Raw genomic sequence first — 27,087 nt, 5'->3', positions numbered from 1 at the left:
AAGAAATGTTAGTGAATGATTATTTGTATTATATATATTTGTGCTTTTATTGATTGGACGGTTGGGTGGGTTAAAATGCTTGTTTATAGATGTTTGTAAGATGAATGTGCTTTTATTGTTTTATTAGATGTTCAATTGATTATTTGCACTGTTCATATTTGGAAAATCAATAAAGTTAAAAAAAATAATAATAAAGATAGGCTTTCCTATGCTAGGCTGCCAGGTAATGATGTTCTGGTGGCATAATTTTTAAGTTGTGATTAATATTTTTATGGGGTGGGTCAGTGATCACTGGGGTAGTGTGTGGGGGTCTGTATTATGTGTTTGCATTGCTTATTTGGTCACTTTAGGTGGGTTTTTGTGACTTAGACCATGTTTTAAATGGTCTAAGTCACAGCGTCCAAGTTCCGTTGATGCTGTGCTGTATAACTTTCAGTTATACATGCAGTACGACTAAGTCTAAGTCGGCCCACATCCCACCCAACTCCCGCCCTTGACACTCCTCCTGACACGCCCCATTTAGCTCTGGTCATTCAGCGGCACTATGAAGGCCTAGGTCGTTTATAAATACATCCAAATTCCGATTTTATTATCGGCACTTGGAGATATTTTGACAATGTTCGTCCAAGTGCCAACTTAGGTCAGTTTTTGGACGTTTTTCTGTTTCGATTATGAGCCCCAATTGTTTTTATAATTATATTGTTAGGCTAGAAAAAATGAAATAGATGTTTATTAGATAAACACTGGAGAAACAACATTTCCTCTAATACTCATTCACCGCCCCTTTCCCTGCCTTGGATCTTCCACTCAATATATGTGCCTTTCCATACTGAGAAAGATAAACAGAAGTATCTATACCACAAAAATACCAATAAATGCCAATTTTATTTATACTCAAAGAAACCCTAATTAATTGGAAAATAAACATCTAAATCTACAAGTTACAAGCAACTGATAGTAGCCCTATTTAGAAATTAATAAGAATGCTGGATTAGGATAGCTGTTTTGATATAAGAGGGTAAGACCCCTCACTTGGCTTCTTGCTCTTATTTAAGGTTACAGCAACGGGCACTTGTCCAGTCCATGTTGTTGCACTGACAGTGGCATGACGTCCCATTCCGAATATCCCAAGAGCCACAGGCCATTCCACAGCTACAGGAAGTGGGGATGTTACCTGTAGGAAATTGGAAAATGGAGATATACAATAAGAAACGGCAGTAAACAACCTACTCTGGAGTCTATAGCTATACATAACATGGAGGTAGGCCAGGCCCAGTCCTTTATAAAGAAACATTCAGCACTGTTTCCTCTAAGCCAGTGTGCCACAAACTTTTTAAAGCCTCAGCACACTAAACACGGGGCTGCGGTTAGAGGGCACCCAGAAGTGCATGGACATCGATGCAATAACATCACATGCACATGTGACATCATCAAATAAACATGTGTGGATGTGCTCCAGCCATGGCCCTGAGATTCCTATTGGCACCGGTGGTGGGGTTCTAGATAGGAAGAGGTGTGGATAGCAGGAGAGGCACTGGCACCAGCTGATTGCATATAGGATGTGCCTCTCATCGCGAGAGGCATGTCCAATAAGCAGTCAGATAACGCCAGCACCTCTCGTCCTCAGGCGGCTCGTGGCACACCTGGAATCTGCCATGCTGTGGCACACAGTTTGCATTACACTGCTCTAAGTTGAGCAAGAGTCCTCCAACTGCAATGTTGCTAGCAGGGTGCAGTGCTTCAATATTGTGTTTTCTTTCACTAAGGACAGACAGATTCTCTGTAATCCTGCAGCACTTGTTTGTCCTTCCCTATTGGAAATGTGATAGTGAAATAGATCCCCCCCATTACTGGTAGGACTGTAGGAAGATGACTCCTGCTTAGCTTAGTGGGAAAGTGATAGTCAGTTATTTGTAAGACATACTATATAGCAGAGTAGCATGGTAACTGTTACCACAAGAAAACATTTTTTTTTATATCTTTATTCATTTTAAAGCTAAAAATTAAGTGCAACATAATATACAGACAATTTACACTTTAACAGCACTTAAATTCTATCAAATTATATCTCATAACAAATACATATATCATCCCCCCTTCCATATATCCAACAATTGCACTTAACCAGAATTAAATTACAAGTATTTTCCCACCCCACCCTGGACGTGTATGTTCAAAGGGGAAAATCAACAATCACTCCTTACAAAATTTTGCCAATGGCTCCCAAACATCCTTAAATTTCCTATAATGTCCCTGCTGTATGGCAATCTCTGGGTGAAGAACTTCCTTATGTTCGTACGGAATCTATCCCCTTTCAACTTTAGAAACTACCCTCTTGTTTTTGTTTATTTTCTTCACATAAAGTCCATAGCCATTTTTTATTGCTCCTTTCAACTTAGACCACTGTTTCTCCACTTCTCTTATGTCCTCCTATCGTAACAGCTCTTTTTTCAAGTACTCTCCCATTTTATTAAAGTCTGTACGTTTGAAATCTATGACTTTAAGTATTGTGCGGTCGCTCTCCACTTTTGCTGTTATATCAAACATTAGAGATACTCAAATATTAGAGATACTCTCCCCATTTGTGAGGACCAGATCCAATATCGCTTTTTCTTTCGTGGGTTCCGTCACCATTTGTCTGAGCAGAGCCTCTTGAAAGGCATCCACAATCTAACCTACTTCTTTCTGTTTCTGCAGACGAAACTTTCCAGTCCACATCAGGTAGGTTGAAATCTCCCAACAGCAGCACCTCCTCTTTCTTTCCAAACTTTTGGATATCCACAATCAGATTCTTATCAATTTGCTGCAAAGTTTGAAGAATGGTCTGAAATTTGGCAGCTAAAATTTAATGCTAAGAAATACAAGGTCATGCATTTGTGCTAGAAAACCCTGAGGGAACGGTACAGTTTAGGGGGTGAAGAACTTATATGCACGACAGAAGAGCGGGACTTGGGTGTGATTGTATGTGATGATCTTAAGATGGTCAAACAGATTGAAAAGGTGAAGGCGAAAGCTAGAAGGATGCTAGGTTGCATAGGGAGAAGTATGACCAGTAGGAAAAAGAAGGTATTGATGTCCCTGTATAAGACTTTGGTGAGACCTCATTTAGAATATTGTGTACAATTCTGGAGGCCGCACCTTCAAAAAGATATAAAAAGGAGGGAGTCAGTCCAGAGGAAGGCTACTAAAATGGTATGTCGTCTTCATCATAAGGCGTATGGGAACAGCCTTAAAGATCTCAATCCACTTTGGAGGAAAGACGGGAGAGGGGAGATATGATAGAGACGTTTAAATACCTATGTAATGTAAATGCGCATGAGTCGAGTCTCTTTCATTTGAAAGGAAACTCTGCAATGAGAGGGCATAGGATGAAGTTAAGAGGTGATAGGCTTCAGAGTAATCTAAAGAAATACTTTTTTATAGAAAGGGTGGTAGATGCATGGGGCAGTCTCCTAGAAGAGGTGGTGGATACAGAGACTGTGTCTGAATTCAAAAGGGCCTGGGATAGGCAGTGGGATCTGTCAGAGAGAGAAAGAGAGAAAGGGCAGACCAAAAGGGCGATTTGGCCTTTATCTGCCATCATGTTTCTATGATTCTATGTTCACTCATGTTGCTGGCTGCCCAAAGAATGAAACAGCAGCTACCTTACAAGATCCCATAGAGAGGAAGAACACAGAGGGGTTGGGATCACTGGAGGATCACAAGGGGGTGGGGTGGAAAAGGAATAAAACAAAGATGGCAAGGACTTCCGGGTAAGGGAAGGGAAAGGAAAAAGGAGGACAGAAATGCCAGACCATGGGAGGGAATAAGAGGAGGGAAGATACCAGACCACAAGAAGGAGAAATACGTCAGACCACTGGAGGGGGAGGGAAGGAGAGAGCGATGCCAGACCAGGGAAGGAAAGGAGAAGAGAGAGACAGAAAGAGATTCCAGACTAGGATAGGGAGTAAGAAGGAAGGGAAGAAGAGAAATACGAGATCACAAGAAGGGGGAAAGGAAAGGAGAGAGATGGATTACTGGAGGGGGAGAGAAGGATAGAGAGATGCCAGACCACAAAAGGGGAGGAGGGAAGGAAGGGAGAGTGATGCCAGACTGTGGGAAGACTACTAGGGGTGAGGGCTGAGAGATGAAGAAGATGCTGCACAGTGATGGAGAGGGGGGGAGAAATAAGTAGGAAATGGTGCACTGGAATGGGAGAAGTGGGGAAGGGAAGAGAGATGGAAAAAATGCTGTTTAAGGAAAGATGGGAATGGGGAGAAAAAAAAAGGGAAGATGGTGCACATGGATGGAGGGAAAGGGCAGAGAGAGGGAGGGAATGGTGCATATGGATAGATGGGAAGAGAAGACATGAGACAGTAGATAGAATTGAGAAGGAAGAAGAAAAATTGAAGAAAGTTAAATATTAAAAGTTAATGCCAAAGAAAGGGCAGAAAGTGAAGGAAAGAGATACAGCAAATCGATAAGAAGGCCCTGAAAACAGAATTAAGGGCACAAACAGAAGGAAATATAACCAGAGACTGGGAAAATATGGATAGAAAAATAAAATCACCAGACAACAAAGGTAGGAAAATTGATTTTATTTTCAATTTAATGATTGAACTATATTGGTTTTGAGAATTTACATCTACTATCCATATTTTGCATTGTTCAGGAAGAAATGCATTTGTTTCTATTTCTCTGGTCTTGTACTTCATGCATGCAGAGTCTGGCATTAGGGTTTTGTTTGTGTTTATTAGAGTTTATCTGTGTTCTACATGTGTGATCAAGGCTCACGTGTTCTGGTAGGAATAAATGTTGTCAAGCGTTGTTAGTGTCATGGCCCAAAGTAGGGACAGAAGCTCAAGTATTGTAACACCTTTTGCAGAAGCTCCGCTCTGAATTGACTCCCCAATCATTAGTAGTGATATAGATGCTCAAAATAAACATATGTCAGTTCTGCTTCACCCCTTTTGGACCCAAAATGGCTCTCACTTTATGGAAGCGGGGAGGAGAGATGGGGCAAATGCTTAATGGAGGTGGGGAGAAGATAGGGGACAGAGGCAGAATGGTATTTTGCACAGTACGGGAGGGGGCACATTTTTTTTTCTTTTTCTGGTGCCAAAAACAATTCTGTGCAGTGTACCACAGCTTTTTATATTTTTTTTCAGTTCAATAGAAATCATTTAACTTCTCCATTTTCTAATATAGTTGACATAATTTTCAAAAATTGCTTGCCTTTGCACCCCACCCCCACCCCTGCTCACCACATGCTGGACCAGCCCAAACCAACTGCTGCTCAGAACACATTATGACTTGAACAGCTGCTTTCCTTGCTTAGAGGGAACATTATAAGTGGGAAAGATGGATGGCAGGGGAGGGGAGAAACGGATTGATGGCAAGCAGGCAGAGCAGGGAGGGAGGAATGATGTATGGATAGCAGAGGAAGGGGTATAATAATGGGCAGTTACTGAGCAAATACAGTCCTGCCTCAACTCTGCTTCCTGCAGTCCAGCCTGGGCAATCAGCAGTCTCACACGAGGTCAAGTCTCTGCCTGTGCCTCAAGATGAATCTACACACTCTATGCAAGGAGTCCAGTCTTTGCGAGTGTTTGGTCTGGAATCTACACACTCTATGAGTTGAGTCTTTGCGAGTACCTCGATTGGAATCTTCACACTCTATGCAAGGAGTCGAGTCTTTGCGAGTGTCTCGACAGGAATCCTCACACTCCATACAAGGAGATGTGTCTTTGGGAGTGCTTCGAGATTCCTCGATCCAAACCACTGAGTCTATGGGGTTTCGATCTACAGCTTCTAGCCCTATTCATTCATCAGCAGCACTGCCCGTTTCCAGACATAGGGCGAAGTCTCCTTGATCTTATCCGAGACCTACTTCCAGGCAGCACTCTCGTCGTCAATCGAGGCCCTCATTGATGCATCTATCGAGGCACAGGTCTTCTTCTAGAGAACAGCCTTCCTCATCCAGGCCTCCATCCAGACCTTCCACTTCGAGGCCTTCCACTCCTTGATCGAGGTCACCAATTGCAGATCCCGAGGATTCGACTGCTTCCAATGCCTCTTCCAAGTCTGTCTATTCTATAGGTTACCAATACTCCAGAGAGGGGTTGCCTTCATTCTCCACTCGAGGTACCTCAAGGTCATAAAGCCCTTCTCGAGGCCATGCTCTGGCGGATCAATTGTCCTTTTCCTCCTTCCTTCGTCAAATGGCTGATGACCTGGATCTTAAATTAGACACTGGTTCTAAATACTCTAAGGAGTATTTAGAAGAAATGCATCTGCCTCAACCTCCCGCAGAGTCACTCAAGCTTCCTCTTAACAGGCTTCTGTCTCAAACTTTCAAATGAAATCTGGAGACTCCTTGTGTTCCGAAGCAAATTGGAATCGAGGTATTGCAAGGGTTTTGAGAATTCACAACTCTCTCACCAATCCCTCCTGTGGAATCTTCCTTGAAGAGGACCCATCCTTCCAGAGTATATGCCACAGTACCTCCTGGAAGAGAGGGTAAGACCATGGATAAATTTGGCCATCGCCTTTATCAGAATTTCATGATGGCCTCCAGAGTCCTCAACTATAATTTTATCTTCACTACTTATTTTAAGTTCCTGAATGATATTCTGCCAGGTTTTACAAAATGCCTGGATCACCATAGACATTTAGAGTTTCAAAAAGTCACTGCTACCTTGGCGCAACTCAGATTACATCTTCTCCAGTCATCTTATGATGCCTTTGATCTTTCTTCCAGGGTTATTGCTTTTTCAGTAGCGATGCGTCGCCTGGCCTGGCTTCACACCATTGATATGGACCCCAATCTTCAGAACCGTCTGGCTAATATTCCTTGTGAAGGAAACAACCTCTTTGATGAATCCATAGAGGCTACCACCAAGAAGTCTGAGCATGAAAAATCTTTAGCTTCAATTGTCAGACCAAAGCCCAAGCCAGCTCCTGCAAAACCTTCTCGACCTCTTCCATCCCTCCAGAGGCGTTATCCTCCAAGGGCGGCTCCTTACACTCGAGCACCTCCCAAGAAACAACAGCAGCAGAAACAACAGAAACCTCAGCCTTCTGCTGCACAGCCTTTTTGACTGTCTCAAACAGAGCATAACCTCCATCGTTCTGCCTCTGTCCTCCCTTCTTCCTATAGGAGGTCGTCTCCATCAATTTTTACCATCGATGGGAGACCATTACATCCTACCTCTGGGTGCTGCCAATAATCAGAGAATAATACTCTCTTAATTTCACTCAGGTTCCACCAAAGTTTCCTCCAAGAGATTATCCTTCCAACCCATCCCAGACCGCCCTTCTTCATCAGGAAGCTCAAGCTCTGCTTAATCTCTGTGCCATCGAGGAAGTTTCTCTGGAACAGCAGAAGAGGGGGTTTTACTCTCATTACTTCCTAGTTCTGAAGAAGGCGGGTGATCTGCGACCCATTCTGGATCTCAGGGCTCTCAACAAATTTTTAGTCAAGGAAAAATTTTGCATGCTGTCCCTGGCATCCCTCTATCTCCTTTTAGATCAGAACGATTGGTTATGTTCTCTAGATCTCAAGGAGGCTTAAACTCAAATTCCCATTCATCCGGCCTCCCGTCAATACTTCAGATTTCGGGTTGGGGAATCTGCATTTTCAATACAAAGTGCTACCATTCAGCCTGGCATCATCTCCCAGAGTGTTCACCAAGTGCCTAATAGTGGTAGCAGCAGCTCTAAGGAACCATGGTCTTCAGGTGTTTCCCTATCTAGATGACTGGCTCATGAATGATTCAACATCTCAGGGGGTTATTGTAGTGACCCAACAGACCACGTGGTTCCTACAAAGCTTGGGATTCGAAATCAACTTTCCTAAATCCCACCTTCAGCCCTCTCAAAATCTACAATTCATCGGAGCTGTTCTGGACACTATCCAACTCAGAGCATTCCTTCCTCAACAACAGCTGGATGCTCTTCTTCAGCTCTGTCACAAAGTGTCTTCCCGCTCTTCACTCTCAGTGAGACAAATGATGGTAGTACTAGGTCACATGGCCTCGACAGTTCACATGACTCCTTTTGCCAGACTGCACCTCAGAATTTCTCAGTGGACCCTGGCATCTCAGTGGCCGCAGGCTTGCGATCCACTCTCTCGACACATTACAGTTACTCCTTCGTTGAGACGTCTCTCTGCTGGTGGATGCTCTCTTCTAATCTCTCCAGAGGTTTGCTGTTTCAGACACCCCCTCATCAGAAGGTCCTCACAACAGATTCATTGACCTACGCTTGGGGGGCCATTGGTCCAGCACGGATCGTCAATGTCATATCAATGCTCTCACAGCTTTTCAACATCTTCTTCACGACCAAGTAGTCCTCATTTGGATGGACAACCAAGTCTCCATGTACTATGTCAACAAACAGGGAGGAACAGGATCTCCCTCTCTTTGTCAAGAAGCTCTGAAGGTTTGGGATTGGGCAATCCTCCACAACACCTTCCTGTAGCTTTCTACATCCAAGGGACACAAAACTGTTTGACGGACAAATTGAGTTGTCTTCTACAACCTCACGAATGGACACTCAATTCTTCGCCTCTTCATCACATTTTTTCTCAGTGGGGAACTCCTCAGATAGATCTCTTTGTATCTCCCCGCAACCACAAACTGCCTCAGTTCTGCTCCAGGATATACTCTCCTCATCGCCTCGAGGCAGATGCTTTTCTATTGGAATGGACAAATCTCTTCCTGTATGCATTCCCTCCATTCCCTCTCATCCTCAAGACTCTTGTCATGCTGAAGAACGATCATGCCACCATGATTCTGATAGCTCCTCGGTGGCCAAGACAACCTTGGTACTCTCTTCTACTTCAACTCAGCAGCAGAGAGCCATACCTACTACCAGTTTTTCTGTCTCTGCTTACACAGAGTCAAGGGTCTCTACTTCATCCCAACCTGCAGTCTCTATACCTGACAGCTTGGTACCTTTCAACATAATTCCTCTTCAGTTTTCTCAACCTGTAAGATATTTTAGAGGTTTCTAGAAAGCCTGCCACTAGATAATGCTATCAGCAAAAATGGACTAGATTTTCTACGTGGTGCATCTCTCATGACAAGGAGCCTAAAGATTCCTTCTTATCTTCTGATTTGGGTTATCTTTTGCACTTATCTACCTCTGGCCTCAAGTCTACATCTATCCAAGTCCATCTCAGTGCAATTGCTGCTTTCTATCAGCCTATTGAAGGGAAACCCCTCTCTGCTCATCCGGTGGTTTCCAAATTTATAAAAGGACTTTTCAATGTCAAACCTCCTCTCAAACCGCCTCCAGTGGTTTGGGATCTCAATGTTCTTCTTGCTCAGTTAATGAAGCCTCCATTTGAACCAATGTCTACAGCTCATCTGAAATATCTCACTTGGAAAGTGGTGTTTCTCATTGCCCTCACATCTGCTCGAAGAGTCAGTGAGCTGCAAGCTTTAGTTGCTGATCCATCTTTCACAGTTTTCTATCATGACAAGGTGGTCTTCCGTACTCAACCTAAATTCTTACCTAAAGTAGTTTCAGAATTTCATCTCAACCAATCTATTGTACTTCCAGTGTTTTTTCCAAGGCCTCATTCTCATCCTGGAAAATCAGCTCTTCATACTCTGGACTATAAACGTGCTTTGGCCTTCTACTTAGAATGCACCAAACCACACAGATCTGCTCCTCAACTTTTTGTCTCCTTTGATCTGAATAAGTTGGGACATCAAATTTCTAAGCGTACCATCTCCAACTGGATGGCTGCTTGTATCTCTTTCTGCTATGCCCAGGCTGGACTGCATCTACAGAGTCGAGCCACAGCCCACAAAGTCAGAGCCATGGTGGCTTCAGTAGCTTTCCTCAGATCCACTCCTATTGAGGAAATTTGCAAAGCTGCCACCTGGTCCTCGGTTCATACTGTCACCTCTCATTATTGTCCGGATGTTTTCTCCAGACGGGAAGGCTATTTTGCCCAGAGAGTATTACAAAATTTATTCTCCTAAGTTGCCAACACTCCCACCATCCCATTCTGGTTAGCTTGGAAGTCACCCATATGTGAGAATAGGCTGCCTGCTTGTCCTGGGGTAAAGCACTGTTACTTACCGTAACTGTTGTTATCCAGGGACAGCAGGCAGCTATTCTCACAACCCACCCACCTCCCCTGGTTGGCTTCTCTGCTAGCTATCTGAACTGAGGAGACGCTCCCTGTGCTGGGCGGGAAGGTACTTGCGCATGCGCAGTGCGGCAGACTCGAAACCTCTGAGTTTCTACAAGCAAGTCTGTTTGCGAGGCTGTCCGCATCTGGGCTCCGTGGATGATGTCACCCATATGCGAGAATAGCTGCCTTCTGTCCCTGGATAACAACGGTTACGGTAAGTAACTGTGATTTATCAGTACTCAATCTTGGTAACTCAGCCCCTTATTAAATGCTAGCAGAGCTGAAGCCTGGTGGCCATTTGGCAAACTACCAAAAGCACTAAGGTTTATGGCTGCTAGTAACCTCAGGATTTTTGGTTAGTGCTCCCAAAATATCACTGTTTACAGGGCCAACAGGAAGATACTTGACTGGCAAACTAAGTTTTAAAATATCCCCATATATTTCCAGAATACTGCAAATATTATTCTCTTCAATATGTTGTTTTTCTGTACATTATTTTGATTTTTTTTAAATATGTGATTCCCTGAAGATCCATAAAACAATCGGTAACAGAAGTACAGTGGTGCCTCGCATAACGGACGCCTCGCACAGCGAACGCTGCGCACAACGAACTTTATGTCTTGATCCGTACAACGAACTTCGTTTCACACAACGAAGTCGCCCGAGCTGCATCCTTCCGCGCAGGCACTGCGCTTAACTGCCCTCTCTCCGCCTGGTTCCCTCTTGCCCCCCCGACTCCCCGACACGATCGGGGCAAGAGGGAGCTCAAGCCCTCTTGCCCCCCCCGACTCCCCGACACGATCGGGGCAAAAGGGAGCCCAAGCCCTCTTGCCCTGCCGATTCCCCGACACGATCGGGGCAAAAGGGAGCCCAAGCCCTCTTGCCCCGCCGATTCCCCGACACGATCGGGGCAAGAGGGAGCTCAAGCCCTCTTGCCCCCCCGACTCCCCGACACGATCGGGGCAAAAGGGAGCCCAAGCCCTCTTGCCCCGCCGATTCCCCGACACGATCGGGGCAAAAGGGAGCCCAAGCCCTCTTGCCCCGCCGATTCCCCGACACGATCGGGGCAAGAGGGAGTTCAAGCCCTCTTGCCCCCCCGACTCCCCGACACGATCGGGGCAAGAGGGAGCTCAAGCCCTCTTGCCCCCCCGACTCCCCGACACGATCGGGGCAAAAGGGAGCCCAAGCCCTCTTGCCCCGCCGATTCCCCGACACGATCGGGGCAAAAGGGAGCCCAAGCCCTCTTGCCCCGTCGATTCCCCGACACGATCGGGGCAAAAGGGAGCCCAAGCCCTCTTGCCCCGCCGATTCCCCAACTCCCCGACAATATCGGGCCAGGAGGGAGCCCAAGTCCTCCTGGCCACGGCGACCCCCTAACCCCACCCTGCACTACATTACGGGCAGGAGGGATCCCAGGCCCTCCTGCCCTCGACGCAAACCCCCCCTCCCCCCAATGACCGCCCCCCCCCAAGAACCTCCGACCGCCCTCCCAGCCGACCCGCGACCCCCCTGGCCGACCCCCACGACACCCCCAACCCCCTTCCCCGTACCTTTCTGTAGTTGGCCGGACAGACGGGAGCCAAACCCGCCTGTCCGGCAGGCAGCCATCGACGGAATGAGGCCGGATTGGCCCATCCGTCCCAAAGCTCCGCCTACTGGTGGGGCCTAAGGCGCCTGGGCCAATCAGAATAGGCCCGGGAGCCTTAGGTCCCTCCTGGGGGCGGGGCCTGAGGCACATAGGCCCAACCCGACCATGTGCCTCAGGCCCTGCCCCCAGGAGGGACCTAAGGCTCCCGGGCCTATTCTGATTGGCCCAGGCGCCTTAGGCCCCACCAGTAGGCGGAGCTTTGGGACGGATGGGCCAATCCGGCCTCATTCCGTCGATGGCTGCCTGCCGGACAGGCGGGTTTGGCTCCCGTCTGTCCGGCCAACTACAGAAAGGTACGGGGAAGGGGGTTGGGGGTGTCGTGGGGGTCGGCCAGGGGGGTCGCGGGTCGGCTGGGGGGGCGGTCGGAGGTTCTTGGGGGGGGCGGTCGCTGGGGGGAGGGGGGGTTTGCGTCGAGGGCAGGAGGGCCTGGGATCCCTCCTGCCCGTAATGTAGTGCAGGGTGGGGTTAGGGGGTCGCCGTGGCCAGGAGGACTTGGGCTCCCTCCTGGCCCGATATTGTCGGGGAGTTGGGGAATCGGCGGGGCAAGAGGGCTTGGGCTCCCTTTTGCCCCAATCGTGTCGGGGAGTCGGGGGGGCAAGAGGGCTTGAGCTCCCTTTTGCCCCGATCGTGAAGGGGAGTCGGGGGGGCAAGAGGGCTTGAGCTCCCTCTTGCCCCGATCGTGTCGGGGAGTCGGGGGGGCAAGAGGGCTTGAGCTCCCTCTTGCCCCGATCGTGTCGGGGGTGCCAGGGACTACACGGAGTCACCCACCGTACCACCCGATTCGGGTAAGCGCAGGTATCGGTGGGTGGCTTATTTGCGGGGGGGTGCCTTATTTTACATTTTTTTCTAAAAAGGGGGGGCTGTCTTATTTGATGGCCCTGCCTTATCATCGGGAAAACACGGTAGAAAAAAAAAAAAAATGAACAGTTAAGTCCCAGTTTTTGCCGCTGAGACTCTGCCCTCTCACTGTAAAATTAGACTCTACTTAGTCTGTCTTTAAATTTAAAAAATGTGTGTTGTTTTAAAAAACAATTATGTTTTTAGATGTATCTAAATAAAAATAATAACCAAAAATTTATCTTTTTTTATGTCATCTTAGCATATTTTATGCTACAGAACGAATTATTTTTTTTTACATGTATTGTTATGGGAAAACGCGTTTCACACAACGAACGTTTCACATAACAAACTTGCTCCTGGAACGGATTAAGTTCGTTGTGTGAGGCACCACTGTACTGTCCCATTATTTAAAGAGTGGTGCTTGTACGGGGGGGGGGGGGCAGTATCCTTTTTAAACTGCACTAAACATCCAGTATCTGAATTTTATTCAGAGTTGTTATAAACTACATACAAATAAGTAGGGAAAGCATGAAGAGTATGGCATTCTTTTCAACATCCCTGTGAGTGTTTTATATATACTGTATATGTATTTATATGTATACAGCCCCCCTCCAGATTCATGGTTTCTACAATCGTGAATTTAATTATTCGTGATATTTTTTTAGCCTTGATTTTTAATTGAGAAACGCTGTCCCAGACATCCCCCAGACCTTACCTGGTGGTCTAGCAGCGATGCAGGGCAGGCACAATCTTCCTATGCTCATGCCCCATGCAGAGCCATGATGTAAGTTCCCTTGGTCTACCGAGACTACAATGGGAACTCACAGCACGTTGTCGCTAGGTTGTCGCTAGACCACCAGGTAAGGTCGGGGAGGCAAGAGGGAGGTGAGTATGGGTCAGAGCCGGCCCAAAAAATTATTCGCAATTTTCCCTATTTGCTCTGCCTCTAACCTCTGCGAATACTGAGGGTCTGCTGTATATATATATGTTTATTTGCACTCCATCAGGATAAGCAGTCCTCATGTAATGTGGACTAGATAAAGATTTTGTTTTTAGTTTGAAGCATTTACCTTGAATTGTTTTTTTTGTTTCATGAAATTGTTATGTTCTGTAACAAATGAATAAATTTATAAATATAGAAAAAAAATGTTTATTTGCAATGCCTTAGGCTTATAAAATTGCATAAAATCATATTTCTGCTTTGAGCAGGAAGATGTGGGGAAGAAATTGAAGACTGTGGAGAAAGTAAGAGGACGGGGATAAAATATATACTTCACTTCGGGGACGGGGATAAAATTTTGTCCTCACATCACTGTCTACTCTATAGCGGTGTCTCTCAAACTTTTTTTTTTTAGCTCTGATAGCAAATGTGGTGTTTTTTTGTGGAACATTATAACTGAAATTATAAAATTGCAAAACCAACAAAAAATTAAATTTGAGAGTTATTTATTTACAGATCTTTAAACTATGGGGCTCATAATAAAAAAAAAAAAAAATCTAAAAAGTGGCCTAAATGGGTACTTGGACGATCAAAAAGCCTGATCGTCCAAGTACCCATAATCAAAGCTGGTTTTAGACTTATCTAAAACCAGCTTAGGCCTTTCCCCTGCCTCTAAACGCACAGAGAGAAAAGAGGCGTTTTTAGAGGAGGGGAAAGGGCGGGAGGTGGGCCGACCTACACCTAGGCGTACAACACGTATAACCAAAACATATGACAGGTTGCCTAGTCGGCACTTAAACGTTTTGACTTAGACCAAGTCAAAACAGGTATAGTGCCGAAAAAGGGGCCACTGAGCTGATGGAAGCTGGCGCTATCAGTTCAGCAGCCCGGCAACCCACCCCTCCACCGCAACCATCGCGGCAGGAGAGATGCCTCATCTCCCCTACTGTGATGCGATCACCCCTCTGCCCAATCTCTCCTGCTGCGGGTTGTGGCAGTTCGGGTAGAGGAGTGATCACATTGTGGCAGGGGAGATGGCCAATCTCTCCTGCTGCGATACATCACCCCCCCCTCCTGCCCAGGCACATGGACCCAACCCGGCCCATGTGCTTAAGGCCCCGCCCACAGGAGGAGCCTAAGGCTCCTGGGCCTATTCTGGTTGGCCCAGACACTTCAGGCCCCACCTGTGGGCGGGGTTTGAGCCACCTGGGCCAATCCGGCCCCATTCCTGAGCTGGCTGGCCTGCCGGACGGGCGGGCTTGGCACCCGTTCGTCCGACCAACGCTTTCAAGGTATGGGGGGTGTGATTGGGGGTGGGGGTAGTCGTGGGGTCGGCGGGGGGTTCGCAGGTCTGCAGGGGGGGGCGATCATCATCCACTTTCTGCAGTCATTCTCGGGTTTGTTTGTTTTTTTAAATTTAATTTTTGTCAAAGCTGAAAATCCAAATTCACACAGATAGGAAGATTCAAACGGTAACAAAGCCTTGATTGCTTTGTTGCTCAAATTAGGAATACTACTGCTTAAATACTAAAAATAAAATTACTTGCCATTAGTTTTCAAGGACCAATCACAGAAGTCGCAAGATTGTTGGCGGTATATAAAAATAAAGTTATTATTATTATTATTATTATTAAAGAATGATGCTTGTCTGGGCAAGTTGTATCCTTATGGATACAGATGATTATAACATTGACAGACTCATATACATGTCATATATTCTATTGTATACCTATGAAGGGAATTTTTAGAAATAAAGTAAAATTGTGGAAACTCTTGTGGCATACCCAGAATCTCATAAGGGCACACCACTGTGCTGTGGCACACAGTTTGAGAGACACTGCTCTATAGTCTAGGAGGACTTTACTTAGTCTTACTTTTTAGAAGGAGAATGCAATCAAATTAAGGAGCCCTTTTACTAAGCTGTGCTAATAGTTGGCTTGTGCTGTGGCCAACATGTGGGTGACAAAAATGATAGGAGGCTTGTGCCAGAAGACATATGAGGAGAGACTGGCAGCCCTGAATATGTATACCCTAGAGGAAAGGAGGGACAGGGGAGATATGATTCAGACGTTCAAATACTTGAAGGGTATTAACGTAGAACAAAATCTTTTCCAGAGAAAGGAAAATGGTAAAACCAGAGGATATAATTTGAGGTTGAGGGGTGGTAGATTCAAGAGCAATGTTAGGAAATTCTACTTTACAGAGAGGGTGATGGATGCCTAGAATGCGATCCCGAGAGAGGTGGTGGAGAGGAAAACGGTGACTGAGTTCAAAGAAGCGTGGAATGAACACAGAGGATCTAGAATCAGAAAATAATATTAAATATTGAACTAAGGCTAGTACTGGGCAGACTTGCACGGTCTGTGTCTGTTTATGACCGTTTGGGGGAGGATGGACTGGAGAGGGCTTCAATGGCTGGGAGGGTTTAGATTGGATGGAGTAGGTTTTAACGGAGATTTTGGGAGTTGGAACCCAAGCACAGTACTGGGTAGAGCTTTGGATTCTTGCCTAGAAATAGCTAAGAAGAAAAAATTAAAAAAATTTAAATTGAATCAGGTTGGGCAGACTGGATGGACCATTTGGATCTTTATCGGCTGTCATCTACTATGTTACTATGTTTACCATGTGTGGAGGCCACTTTTAGAGTGGCTGTAAAATGGCCACATTTTCCATGTGGCCTATCAATGATCATGCACTAATTTCCTCATTAGTGTGTGACCATTAGAGTGTGAGCCTTTAACCACACTTCTTGTGCAATAGTTGTGTCATATCCCAGTGTTCATGAGCCTTGCAGAACAAATCCACTACGGATTTTTTCTGAATCCCTCCTACTTCACAGAGGGCTCTGCTGCCCCTACATTTTTTTTCCTTCTGAACGCAAGCCTGAAGAAGTGTTTCTGCTCTGCTCATTTCTTTTTTTTTTTTTTTTTGGGTAAAATTATTTCTTTTTGGAGGCGGGGGTTCTTCATGGTTTTTTGCTTGATTTCAGTGCTAAGAGCTCCCCTAGTTGAAAGTCCAGCACTTCCTGCATGGAGGAGAAGTAGACTGAGGTCTGCAGCTGACAGGCCAATCCCTTGTGGTACCTGTTGGCCAGCCTGCAGAGGCCTTTTTTAGAGCTTGTGGTCTATTACCATTGTATCATTGGTTGCCTACTGCATTGCAGGAGCTTGTGCCCAGGCTGTTAGGCATCCGTAGGGGGCTCAGCAGGCTCTCACAGGATGCCGGTTATGTTTTGCCTCCTCCCTTTTCACGTCCATGAGTCTGTGGAGGTTGAAGGCTCAGTCAGATACCAGTTAGACTGGCAGCCCAAAGATTCAGCGCTGGAAGGATGCTCCATTTTGAGGCAATGATTTCTTTTCCCAGATCCAGCTACCTTTGCAGCTGAAGCAGGCTGCAGCACATTTCCAGCTCAGGCTACAACGAGTAAGGCTGTTACAGCCTATGAGGGCCTATAAATTCCGTTTTTAAAGATTTTTGTTTGTTCCTTCATGTGCTCCCACCTCTACAATCCTAAAATCGCTAGTTTTTCATTTTGTTATAGTATATTAGAACTATTTTTTGGAGCCCAAATGCTGCCACAGTCCATTTTGGATTTCACAATTTTTTTTCAAAGTTCTCCAGAAGCTTCAAATCACCTCGTTTTGCTTCAGAACTGGCACAGATGAGTCTGGCAAGGACCACCTAGAGAGCAGGGAATCCTGGAAGAGGCATATATGTGCTCTCACCTAGGGGACTACTTCCAGAGTGGCCACCATAGAGTCCAGCACCTGGAGCTAGTGCCAAGCCAAGGGTTTTGGCATCACTAAGAGCTCTGTGAACTGTTTCCTGAGCTTCTGTTTGCGTGGTTCTGGAAGATAGACTCAGACGTTCACCGTGTCAAAGCGAACTCCCAGATATTCCAAGCACTGAGTAGCTTCTAGATGACTGAGTAGCCTCTAGATGCTACTCCTTGCATCTTCCTGAAGCTGACTATCTAACCGAGAACCTGTAGTCTGCCACTTGTCACAATGCCTGCTTGACCTCCAACCTTGATGGCGCTCTGATTAACCATCAGCCACATATGGGTGTATTTGTATTCCCATCTTGCGGATGTGAGCTGCCACCACCATCATCACCTTGGTGAAAGTGTGTGAGACCATAGCCAACCCAAAAGGGAGCACCACAAACTGGAAATGCCTTTGAAGGACATAGAATTTCAGACATTTTCTGTGGTCCGAGAAAATGGGAATTTGAATGTAGATCTCCATCAAATCTAGATTTGATGGAGATCTACATTCAAATTCCCATGGAGCCACTGCCACAATGACTAACTGAACCGTCTCCATGGGGGAAGCCACAGCTTGCTCTGAATTGATAGCATGGAATGTTGCTACTATTTGGGATTTTGCCAGGTACTAGTGACCTTGCTTGGCTATCATGAGGATGGGCTACAGAGGTTGGTAGCATGGAATGTTGCTACTTTTTTATTTTTTTGCCAGGTTAGAGTGACCTAGATTGGCCACTGTGAGAACAGGCTACTGGGCTAGATGAATCATTGGTCTGACCCAGTAACCTATTCTTATGTTCAAATCCAGGATCGGTCACCAGTCTTTTATGCCTTTCTTGGGCACTAATAAGTATATGGAGTATCTGTCAGAGCCCAATTCCTCTTTAGGAACTGGCTCTATGGCATTGATGTCCAAGAGTCTTTGCACTGTTGCTTGGACCCTGGCCTCGTTTTCCGGCCATCTGGTTGGGGAGTCAATGAACAGATCTGGAGGAGGGCAATAAAACTTGATTTTGTGACCTTCTTGAATAAAATCCAGGACCCAGCAATTTGAAGAAATCTGCTTCCACCCTTTCTAGAATGTCAACAGCCTCCTGCCAAAGTGAGTGGTGGCTGCTGACCTGGTGTCATTGTGATGTTTTGGTAACTGGGCAGATGTGCAGCCTCGAGGGTTGTTGGAATCTAGCGTTTTCAAATCTCTATCTGGATCCCTGATAGTGCTGCTCGATTAAGGAAAAAATATTTCAATTTGATTCAGCCTATTGAATTGATTTTTTGATTCGATTTGATTTTCCTGCCCAATTGCGTATTTTTTTTTTCCAAACATCCTGATGGGTTTATATTATAGCCTCTTCACCCCCACCTTTGCCCTCTCCTACCCACACTAGCACTGTGGTGTAAACAAAATAAACAAACAAAAAAGACTTTTCCTTTCTCTGTTAAATCCTAGTTCACGTTTGCGGTCTAATACCAGCTCTAGCAGGATACAAATTTCAAATCTGACACATTGTAATCACAAAACAGAAAATAAAATTATTTTTTTCTACCTTTTGTTGTCTGGTCATTTTTCAAATCATGTTGGTCCCAGGCTCTGCAACAAACATCTTCTGATACCTTGCTTGCTAGGGTCTCTTGTCCATTTGTCATTTTCTTCTTTCTCCATGGTAACCATTCATCTTCCATCTCTGCCCTCCCCTTCCCTCCCCCGGAGGTCTGGCATATTTCCTTTATTTCATCTCTATTCTCATAGCTGCAGCGATGGACTCCCACCATCTCCAGATCCACCATCTCTCCTTTACTCAACTACCTTTTCATTCAGCATCTCTCCCTCCTTCCCCACCAGCTCTCCCTTTCTCTTTCTAACTACCCTCCTATCCAGTATCTCTATCCCCACTCTACACCATCTCTTGTGTCCAACTTCTCTCCCTTTCTGTTCCTTCCCTCCCTAAATTCCATTGTCCACCATCTTTCTCCCTCTCCTGTTTTTAGATCTATTATTTCTTCTATCCCTCCCCATCTCCTCTCTCCATGATCTCCCCCATGTCCCTCTCCCCCCTCCACCATCCATCTTCCCTCCTCCACCAAGTTCACCTCTCCCATCCATCTTCTCACCATATCTCCCTTTCCAGTCCACCAACTACCCCAAATCCATCTCTCCTTCTCCACAAAGTCCATCTCCCCTCTCCCCATCTACCTTTATTCTAATGTTATAACATGTTGTTAATGGCGGTAGTGATTTAGCGATCCACTTCTGCTGCCACTCCTTGCGTCTTCTCTAAACTGTGGCCCGCCTTCAGTGAAAACGTCTTGTTTCCGCTTGAGCGGCCAAATGGAGTAGCGGCAGGGTAGTGAAAGCAGAGGGAAAGCCTGAATGGGTCTCTAGCAAGGGGGTAGACATATCGATAAGTTTGATTTTTTTCAAAAACAAATCGATTCAAATCGATTCACCTGAAGTAAATCAGTGAATTGATTTGAATCGTGAATCGGGCAGCACTATCTGAGCAGAAGAACCTGTGAAGTACTTGCAAGACCTACGGGAGGAACAAAAATTGCTTCTGCCTCCTCTGGTAGGGTGGCAAGGTCTGCAGTCTGGTAGAGACTTGGGATGATGATCCACCACACTGACCATAAGGTCATCCAAGACCTTTCCAAAGAGCATTTGCCCCTTAAAGGGCAGTCTGCTTCGGGTAACTTTGGAGGCAGAATTGTCCATTCACTGCCTAATCTAGAACAGTCCAAAGATGAACAGAATGTTGTTGCACAGCGGAGCCTGGAGGATAGCAAGAATCCTGAGGTGATGGAGAACCATAAAAATGGCAAAAAGGAGGAAGCAGTAGAAGCTCTCTTGATTTTGCCAAGGGAAGTCACGATGTCGCCTGCTGAAGAGAAAATGTCTCCTATTGAAGAGTGTGAGAAACACAGAGATTTTGAGAAGGACGTTGGGCTGGATAAATACTCTGAAAGAGTCAATAAAGAATGCTCTGAGAAAGAGAAGGAGAAAAACCTTGAAGAAAGCAGAGTATATATGGAAGAAAATTGTGCTAAATGGAAGCTCAAGGAGGAAAAAGTCAATTCTGATTAAAAGAGAACGACAAAAGATGAAAGATATACCAAATAAAACCAGGATATTCAAGACACATATAAAGATAGTTCCTGCTATAAAAATCAAAAGAAAGATGGGTTCATCATGTGAAACAAGAAGGAGTAAACAAACAGTAAATTGGAGGAAATTTGATAAACCAAGTTATATAGAGTCCCGACTGGAGATTCTTTTAAGATATTCAAAAATATCAAGTAAAAGAAACTGTGAGAAACAGGATTACAATTATAAGAGGAAGAAGAATCTGCTGTGGTACAGAAGTGACTTGTCTAAAACAGATTCATAAGCAAGTCAAAAACAGTCAATGCGATACTGCAAAATAGAGAAAATAAACAATTGGAGATGGACTCAGAAGAAAGAAGGACTGCATTATGGGATAAAGGATAGTTTGGGGGTTATTTATGGAAAATTTATAAAGGAAATAAGTATCTGGTATAATAAGTTTGTGAGACTTTGCGTATGATAAAATTTTTTATTTAAGGTTAGAATACTGACAATTTTAAAGAAATTGTAGATGTAAAAAAAAAAAAAATTTGTCTGAAGACAATTTTTTTTTCTTTTCAGCAAGGGTGAGTGTAATCATGGGTTACAAAAATAAGTTTGGAGTGTGTTATAGTTTATAGGGCAGAAGATCTGATAGAAGTTTTTATTTTGAATTGAAAAGTTTTGTTTGTTAGCTGGGTAATTTAATGCTGTATTTGCCTGCCTGAGAGTGAGAATTCTGGAATGTTTATGTCTGCATCAGTTCTGATGAGATCATGTAGCAGTGAGCAGTGCAGGTCAGGATTCTATAATTGCCAGAGAGAGAAAAAAAAAGAGTTGGGAAGAGTTCAGTTTAAAAAGACAGGTTGGTCTGGGGTTTGTTTGAGAATAGTTAGGGAATTTCAATTATTTTTTTCTTTTCTATGGGTGGTTAGAGAAAATTAAAGCAACAAACATATTTTTCATTGCTCCCTTTGATTTCTTTAAGTTAGGAAGTAGGTTGGTTTTTTTTTTATAATTCTTTATTCATTTTCAAACTTACAATAAGTGTGAAATATATTCAAACAAATTAACAATAAATACATCACTTAATAATTATCATTGGTACAGAACATAAACTCTTATCACCTCCCTCTTCCCACCCCCTTCTACTATAGAATCAAATATATTAAAGAATATGTAATAGTAAAATAACCCCCCCTCCCCCTCATTATTGAACTTGTAAATTTAAGGGAAACAATGTCATCTAATCAGTACAATACTTTGTTAATGGCTCCCATACATCCTGAAATTTCCTGAAACATCCCTGCTGTACTGCAATAAATCTTTCCATTTTATAAACATGACACAAAGAATTCCACCAAAAATTATAGTTCAATCTACTCCAATCCTTCCAATTAAACGTAATTTGTTGAATGGCAACACCAGTCATTATAAGTAATAATTTATTATTGTTCATAGAAATCTGACTTTTTGCTCTCATTGCCATTCCAAATAGCACAGTATCATATGATAATGCCACCGGGTTATCTAATAAACAATTAATTTGGTCCCAAATTGATTTCCAGAAATTCATAATAAATGGACAATAGAATAATAAATGATCTAAAGTCCCTACTTCAAGATGACAGTGCCAACATCTATTAGACTTAGAGCGATACAATTTTTGTAACCGAACAGGGGTCCAAAGCGCTCTATGTAACAGAAAAAAACAAGTTTGTCTCATAGATGCTGACACTGTACATCTCATCCTCCAAGACCAAATTTGTGACCATTGAGATGCATTAATTTGATGCTTAATCTCAATGCTCCAAATGTCTCTTAAACCAGTGTTTAATTTCTTTTTAATAAATCCATTTAATAATTTATACCACTGGGCGGCCTGGTGACCCATGAAGTCTGTCTGAAAACATAGGAACTCCATACTATATTGATTATTAAGATTTTTCCAGTCAGGGAACCCCGCCTGAATGGCATGCTTCAGTTGCAACCATCTAAAACTTTCTGATTTATTAAGATTATATTTATGTTGCAACTGTGAAAATTCAAGCATTTTACCATTTGAAATAACATCATCTAATATACGTACTCCTGCTATCATCCAATGCTTCCAGACAAGCCTTTCTCCGCCAATTTGAATCTTGGAGTTCACCCAAATAGATTGATTCGTAGATTTGTAAATTGGAATACTTGTTAAATTACTTACATATCTCAATGTTTTCCATGTATCAACTAATATTCTATTATTTTTACTGTAACTAGGCAATTTGATACTGAGCACATGGCAAAGGCATAATGGAGACATGAGTTGCCATTCCAACCATAACCAAACTGGAAGTTTCCCCATGAGTTCTGGCGCAAAATATAGGTTTGATGATACCTATAAAAATTGGGAAAATTTACCCCTCCCTCTGAAATTGATCTTTGCAAAGATACCAAGGCCACTCTAGGAGTTTTACCTAGCCAAATAAATTTTAAAAGAATGCTATTTAATTTTTTATAAAAGGACTCTTGAAAATAAACCGGCAACATACCCATCTGATAACAAATCACAGGCAAAATCATCATCTTAATAGTTTGGACTCTCCCCCACCATGAAAGATGTAAAGGATTCCATTGCTCACACATTTCTGTAACCTTCTGCAATAACGATTTTTCATTTATTTTCATTGTTTCTTCCAACGATAAAAAAGCCTAACGCAGTTTTGTAAAAAAGGGGGTTATGTGATAACTCATAACCAGTTAAATGCTGAATATTGCACTAACCGGCTATACATTAGCTGACTTCAGAAACCCTGAAATTCAATGCTGGTGCCCAGACATGGCCCGGTATTGAATTTCTAAGTTTAACACCAGCAGATGTCAGCAAAATCCTGATCACCACCAGGTTCCTTCCTCAGGCAAATATTTTCTGCCTGAGCATTCCCTGAGGGAGACACTTGAGTATTCCTTAAAGCAGGGGTGTCCAACCTTTTGGCTTCCCTGGGCCGTATTGGAAGAAAAAATTTGTCTGGGGGCCACACAAACATTAAAGCTAGTTGAGGAGCAAAGAAAAAAAAGGTTGAGTAGGTCCCAAATTTGTTTAATCACTAATATAGAAGATGTACTTATCTAATAATAAACTTTCATTAAAGGAATACTGTGGAGAAGAATCCAAAAAAGCAGTAATACTTACCCTGCCTGAGCGATCCTCATGTGCGCCGCTGACAGCAGAAGCCTGGTTCTCCCATTCACTTCTATTACAACTATGGTGAGCCTTTTCAGAGGCGAACCTCATCAGAGCGGGTATGCTGAAGCAACTATCAGCGGTGCACGTGGAGGATCACTCAGGCAGGGTGAGTATTACTGCTTTTTTGGGCTCCTCTCCAGTGTCTCTTTAAAATTGTTTTTGATATTTTGTACTTTTTTTTTTTTTTTTAAGTAATGTCTCCTTTAAAAACATCTCCCCATGTGCACCATCTCTCTTTCCCTCTCTGACACCAAATTCTCCCTTTCTATAATTCTCCCTTTCTATTCCCTCCCTCACCTCAGCATCTCTTTCCCTCAATCCCTCCATTCTTCCATTCAATGGTTCATTCTCCCCTACCTCCTTCCCTTCATTCTGTGTCCCACGTTCATGCTCTCTTCCTCCTCCTTCCATCATTTGTCCAAAGTTTGTTCTCCCTCCCTCCTTCTGAAGTCCCAACACACCCTTCTCCCTCCCTCCCTTACTCCTTCCATTCTGTGCCTCCCTCCGGTGGGTATTTACCTTCTGGCTGGCTCCCTCCTCCACAAAGCCATGGTCATTTCTCTGCTCATAGCCATGGGCAGTGGTTCATATGCATGTCCCACAGCTGAACCAGAAGCCTTCTGTCTGATGTTGGACCAACATCAGAGGAAAGGAACTGCCGCCTGTGGCTTTGTGCAAGAAGGAGGAAGGAGCCAGCCAGAAGGTAAACAACAGGGGGCGGAAATGAGCAAAACGCCACATCGCCCTCAAGCTGGGCCACACAAAACACCTTGTTGGGCTGCATGCGCCCCATGGGCCGCGGGTTGGACATCTCTGCCTTAAAGTGTGCATCTTTAAATAGTTGTTTGCAAAATAATTATCTTTACCTAACAAATTAATTGATATTGCTTTAGTTGATTTTATTTTTGTGAAATATTTCCAGAGAGACAAGAGAGACAGAGAGATTTCTCACCTGTAGGACAAGTTGCAAGTGCCCCATTAGCAACTACATCAGTGCATGCCAGTTTGCAATTACATGTAGATTCTGAAATACAGAAGAAAACATGCCAGAGTGATTATGAGATCTAGTCCTGTGGTTTGGGGTAGAGTGTCAGGGTTCAATGGGGCCTGGTGGCAGGAGGGAGTGAGTATCCCTCCTGATGATTTTTGTACCGAAAGCAAAGAGGGGTAGGGGGTATGGGGAATGTCAGGAATATGTGGGGATGTCAGAGAATGTGGGGGAGGGATGTAGTGCGGGGGCTTTCTGTGTAGGGGACTAGGGGATTGGTGCCTTTGAGGGACATTAGATAGAGTGTGAGCCTGCCAGGACAGATAGGGAAAAATGCTTGAGTACCTGAATGTAAACCACTTAGACTATAAGTGGTATATAAATGCTTAAATAAAATAAAAAAATAAATAAATCCTGGCAGGAGGGAATCCCGATCAGCTGAGCCATCAGGAAATCCCTAAACTGGCTCAGCTGATGGGGATTCTGCTGCAATGATCAACTGATAGGAGGCCTACTGATTTTTCCTTAAATGGGTGGTGGGAGGGGGTCATGACCACTGGGGGAGTAAGGTGGCATGCCTTGAATCCTCCAGTGATCAATTTGTCAGTTTGGTCATCTTTGCTACACTTAGGGCTCCTTTTACGAAGCCGCGTTAGCGGTTTAACGCGCGTAATAGCACGTGCTAAACCACCGACCATGCTAGCCGCAACCGCCTCCTCATGAGCAGGCGGTAGTTTTTTGGCTAGCGTGAGGGTTAGCGCGTGATAGAAAGTTGCGGTGCGATAAAGCTGCTAACGCGGCTTCGTAAAAGGAGCCCTTAGACACATATAAATCAGGTATAAGTAAGTTCTGCCTTGGATGTCCTGGGAAAGTTTCAATTATTGCTGCAAGATGTCCAGGTTTAAGATCACCCATAACTAACGTGACCATTTATTTTTTTCATCAAAATGGGACATCTATTAATTGTTAGTTCCGCCCCCAATCCTGCCCTAGCTCTGCCCCCAATCCCACCCCCAATTTCTTCCATTCATTTTTCTTGTACACATATCTTATGAATTCATAATGATAACCATAAAATTTTAAAAACCACAAAGCACACTATACGCAGAGAAAATGTTAATTATCATTTATATTTAGGGTGTTTTCAAAGATGTCAAGGCAGATGACTTTAAAATATGCAGTGTCACCTCAGTAACTATAGAAAAATAGACAAATATAGTGCAAAATATAGACAGCAGATATAAATTCTCAAAACTGACATTTTGATCACTAAATTGAAAATAAAATCAGCTGTCTGCTGATCAAGTTTCAAGTTTCTTTATTTTTGATATACTGTCTATAAAAATACATGTCTAGACGGTGTACATTATAAAAAATTATAGGAAACAGTTAAAATAAGTAAATTAAAACAATAATTCATAAAATATTAAAAATATTGGACAAATTCAGATTAACGTACATGAAACAGAAGGAAATTAGGGGAGGGAAAGGTTATTTAAAATGCATAGAAGTAAAAATTATTAAAAAAGGATGGTGAATGAGGAGTGGTAAAGACATTAGGAAGGGGGATCGCTTCAGAAGAAGTGTTAGCTGTTTCAAAGCTACATATAAGTCAGGAAGTTAGAAGTTGAGGGCTGGTGCTAAAGAGTGAAAGCATCTTTAAAGAGGAAGGTTTTAAGTTTGGTTTTAAATTTTCCGAGGGAGTTCTCCAATCGAATGTCACAAAGAGGGGGCGGTAACAGAGAAAATGGTTTTGCGAGTAGTGTCGTGAAATAATACCCGTATCGACGGTATAGAGAGTAGATTTTGAGTATTTGAATGGAGGACCCTTGTCTATCAACACCGGTTGATTAGAGTTTTTTGTTTTGAAAGTAAGAAAGAATATTTTATAGGATAGACGATGAGAGACAGGTAGCCAATGTGCTTTACGGAGGAGAGGGGTGACATGGTCAAAATTGTTTTCCATGATAGATTAATTTAACAGCAGTGTTTTGCAATAATTGTAAACAATGGATCTCTTTCTGTGTTATGCCCTGATAGAGGGCATTGCAATAATCAATGGTTGAAATTACTAGGGAGTGAATCAAGATGTTAATGGAGGAGTGATCAAGAAAAGAAGAAATAGAACGGATGAGCCTAAGCTTATGAAAACATTTCTGTACTAGTTTTTAAGCCCGTTACATTAACGGGTGCTAGAGTAGATGTCTGTCTGTCTGGTTTTTTTTTTCTTTGTTTCTTTTTTTTTCTTTGTTTCTCTCTCCTTTGTTTCTCTCTGGCTGCCTCCCATCCCCTGAGAAGCATGTTTCCATTTAAAAAAAAACACCCCCCTAAAGCCAGCCTGCCTGCCTCCTTCCCATCCCTCAGAGCAGCATATTTCCATTTAAACCCGCCCACCCCACCCCCACTCCAAGGGTTACAGACCAGAGGCAAAACATATAATTTCTCTTTTTCAGAGAGCCATTTCT

General features: G+C 43.9%; 1 protein-coding gene across 1 annotated transcript in view; it reads right to left on the bottom strand.

Moving 5' to 3' along the window:
• Window positions 1-866: 866 nt before the first annotated feature.
• Window positions 867-27,087, bottom strand: part of LOC117366298 (resistin-like beta) — a 38,518-nt gene continuing 12,297 nt past the window's right edge. The window contains exons 3-4 of the mRNA XM_033957512.1: window positions 24,587-24,658; window positions 867-1,174 (exon numbers count right to left, since the gene is read on the bottom strand). Of these exons, the coding sequence (XP_033813403.1) occupies window positions 1,047-1,174; window positions 24,587-24,658 (200 nt within the window). The 3' untranslated portion in view covers window positions 867-1,046. The remainder of the gene's footprint in view (window positions 1,175-24,586; window positions 24,659-27,087) is intronic.

Source organism: Geotrypetes seraphini, chromosome 9, assembly GCF_902459505.1.
Source record: "Geotrypetes seraphini chromosome 9, aGeoSer1.1, whole genome shotgun sequence".
Lineage (NCBI taxonomy): Eukaryota > Metazoa > Chordata > Amphibia > Gymnophiona > Dermophiidae > Geotrypetes > Geotrypetes seraphini.
Note: the sequence above shows the minus strand (reverse complement) of the source record. Positions and strands in the feature narration are given on the sequence as shown.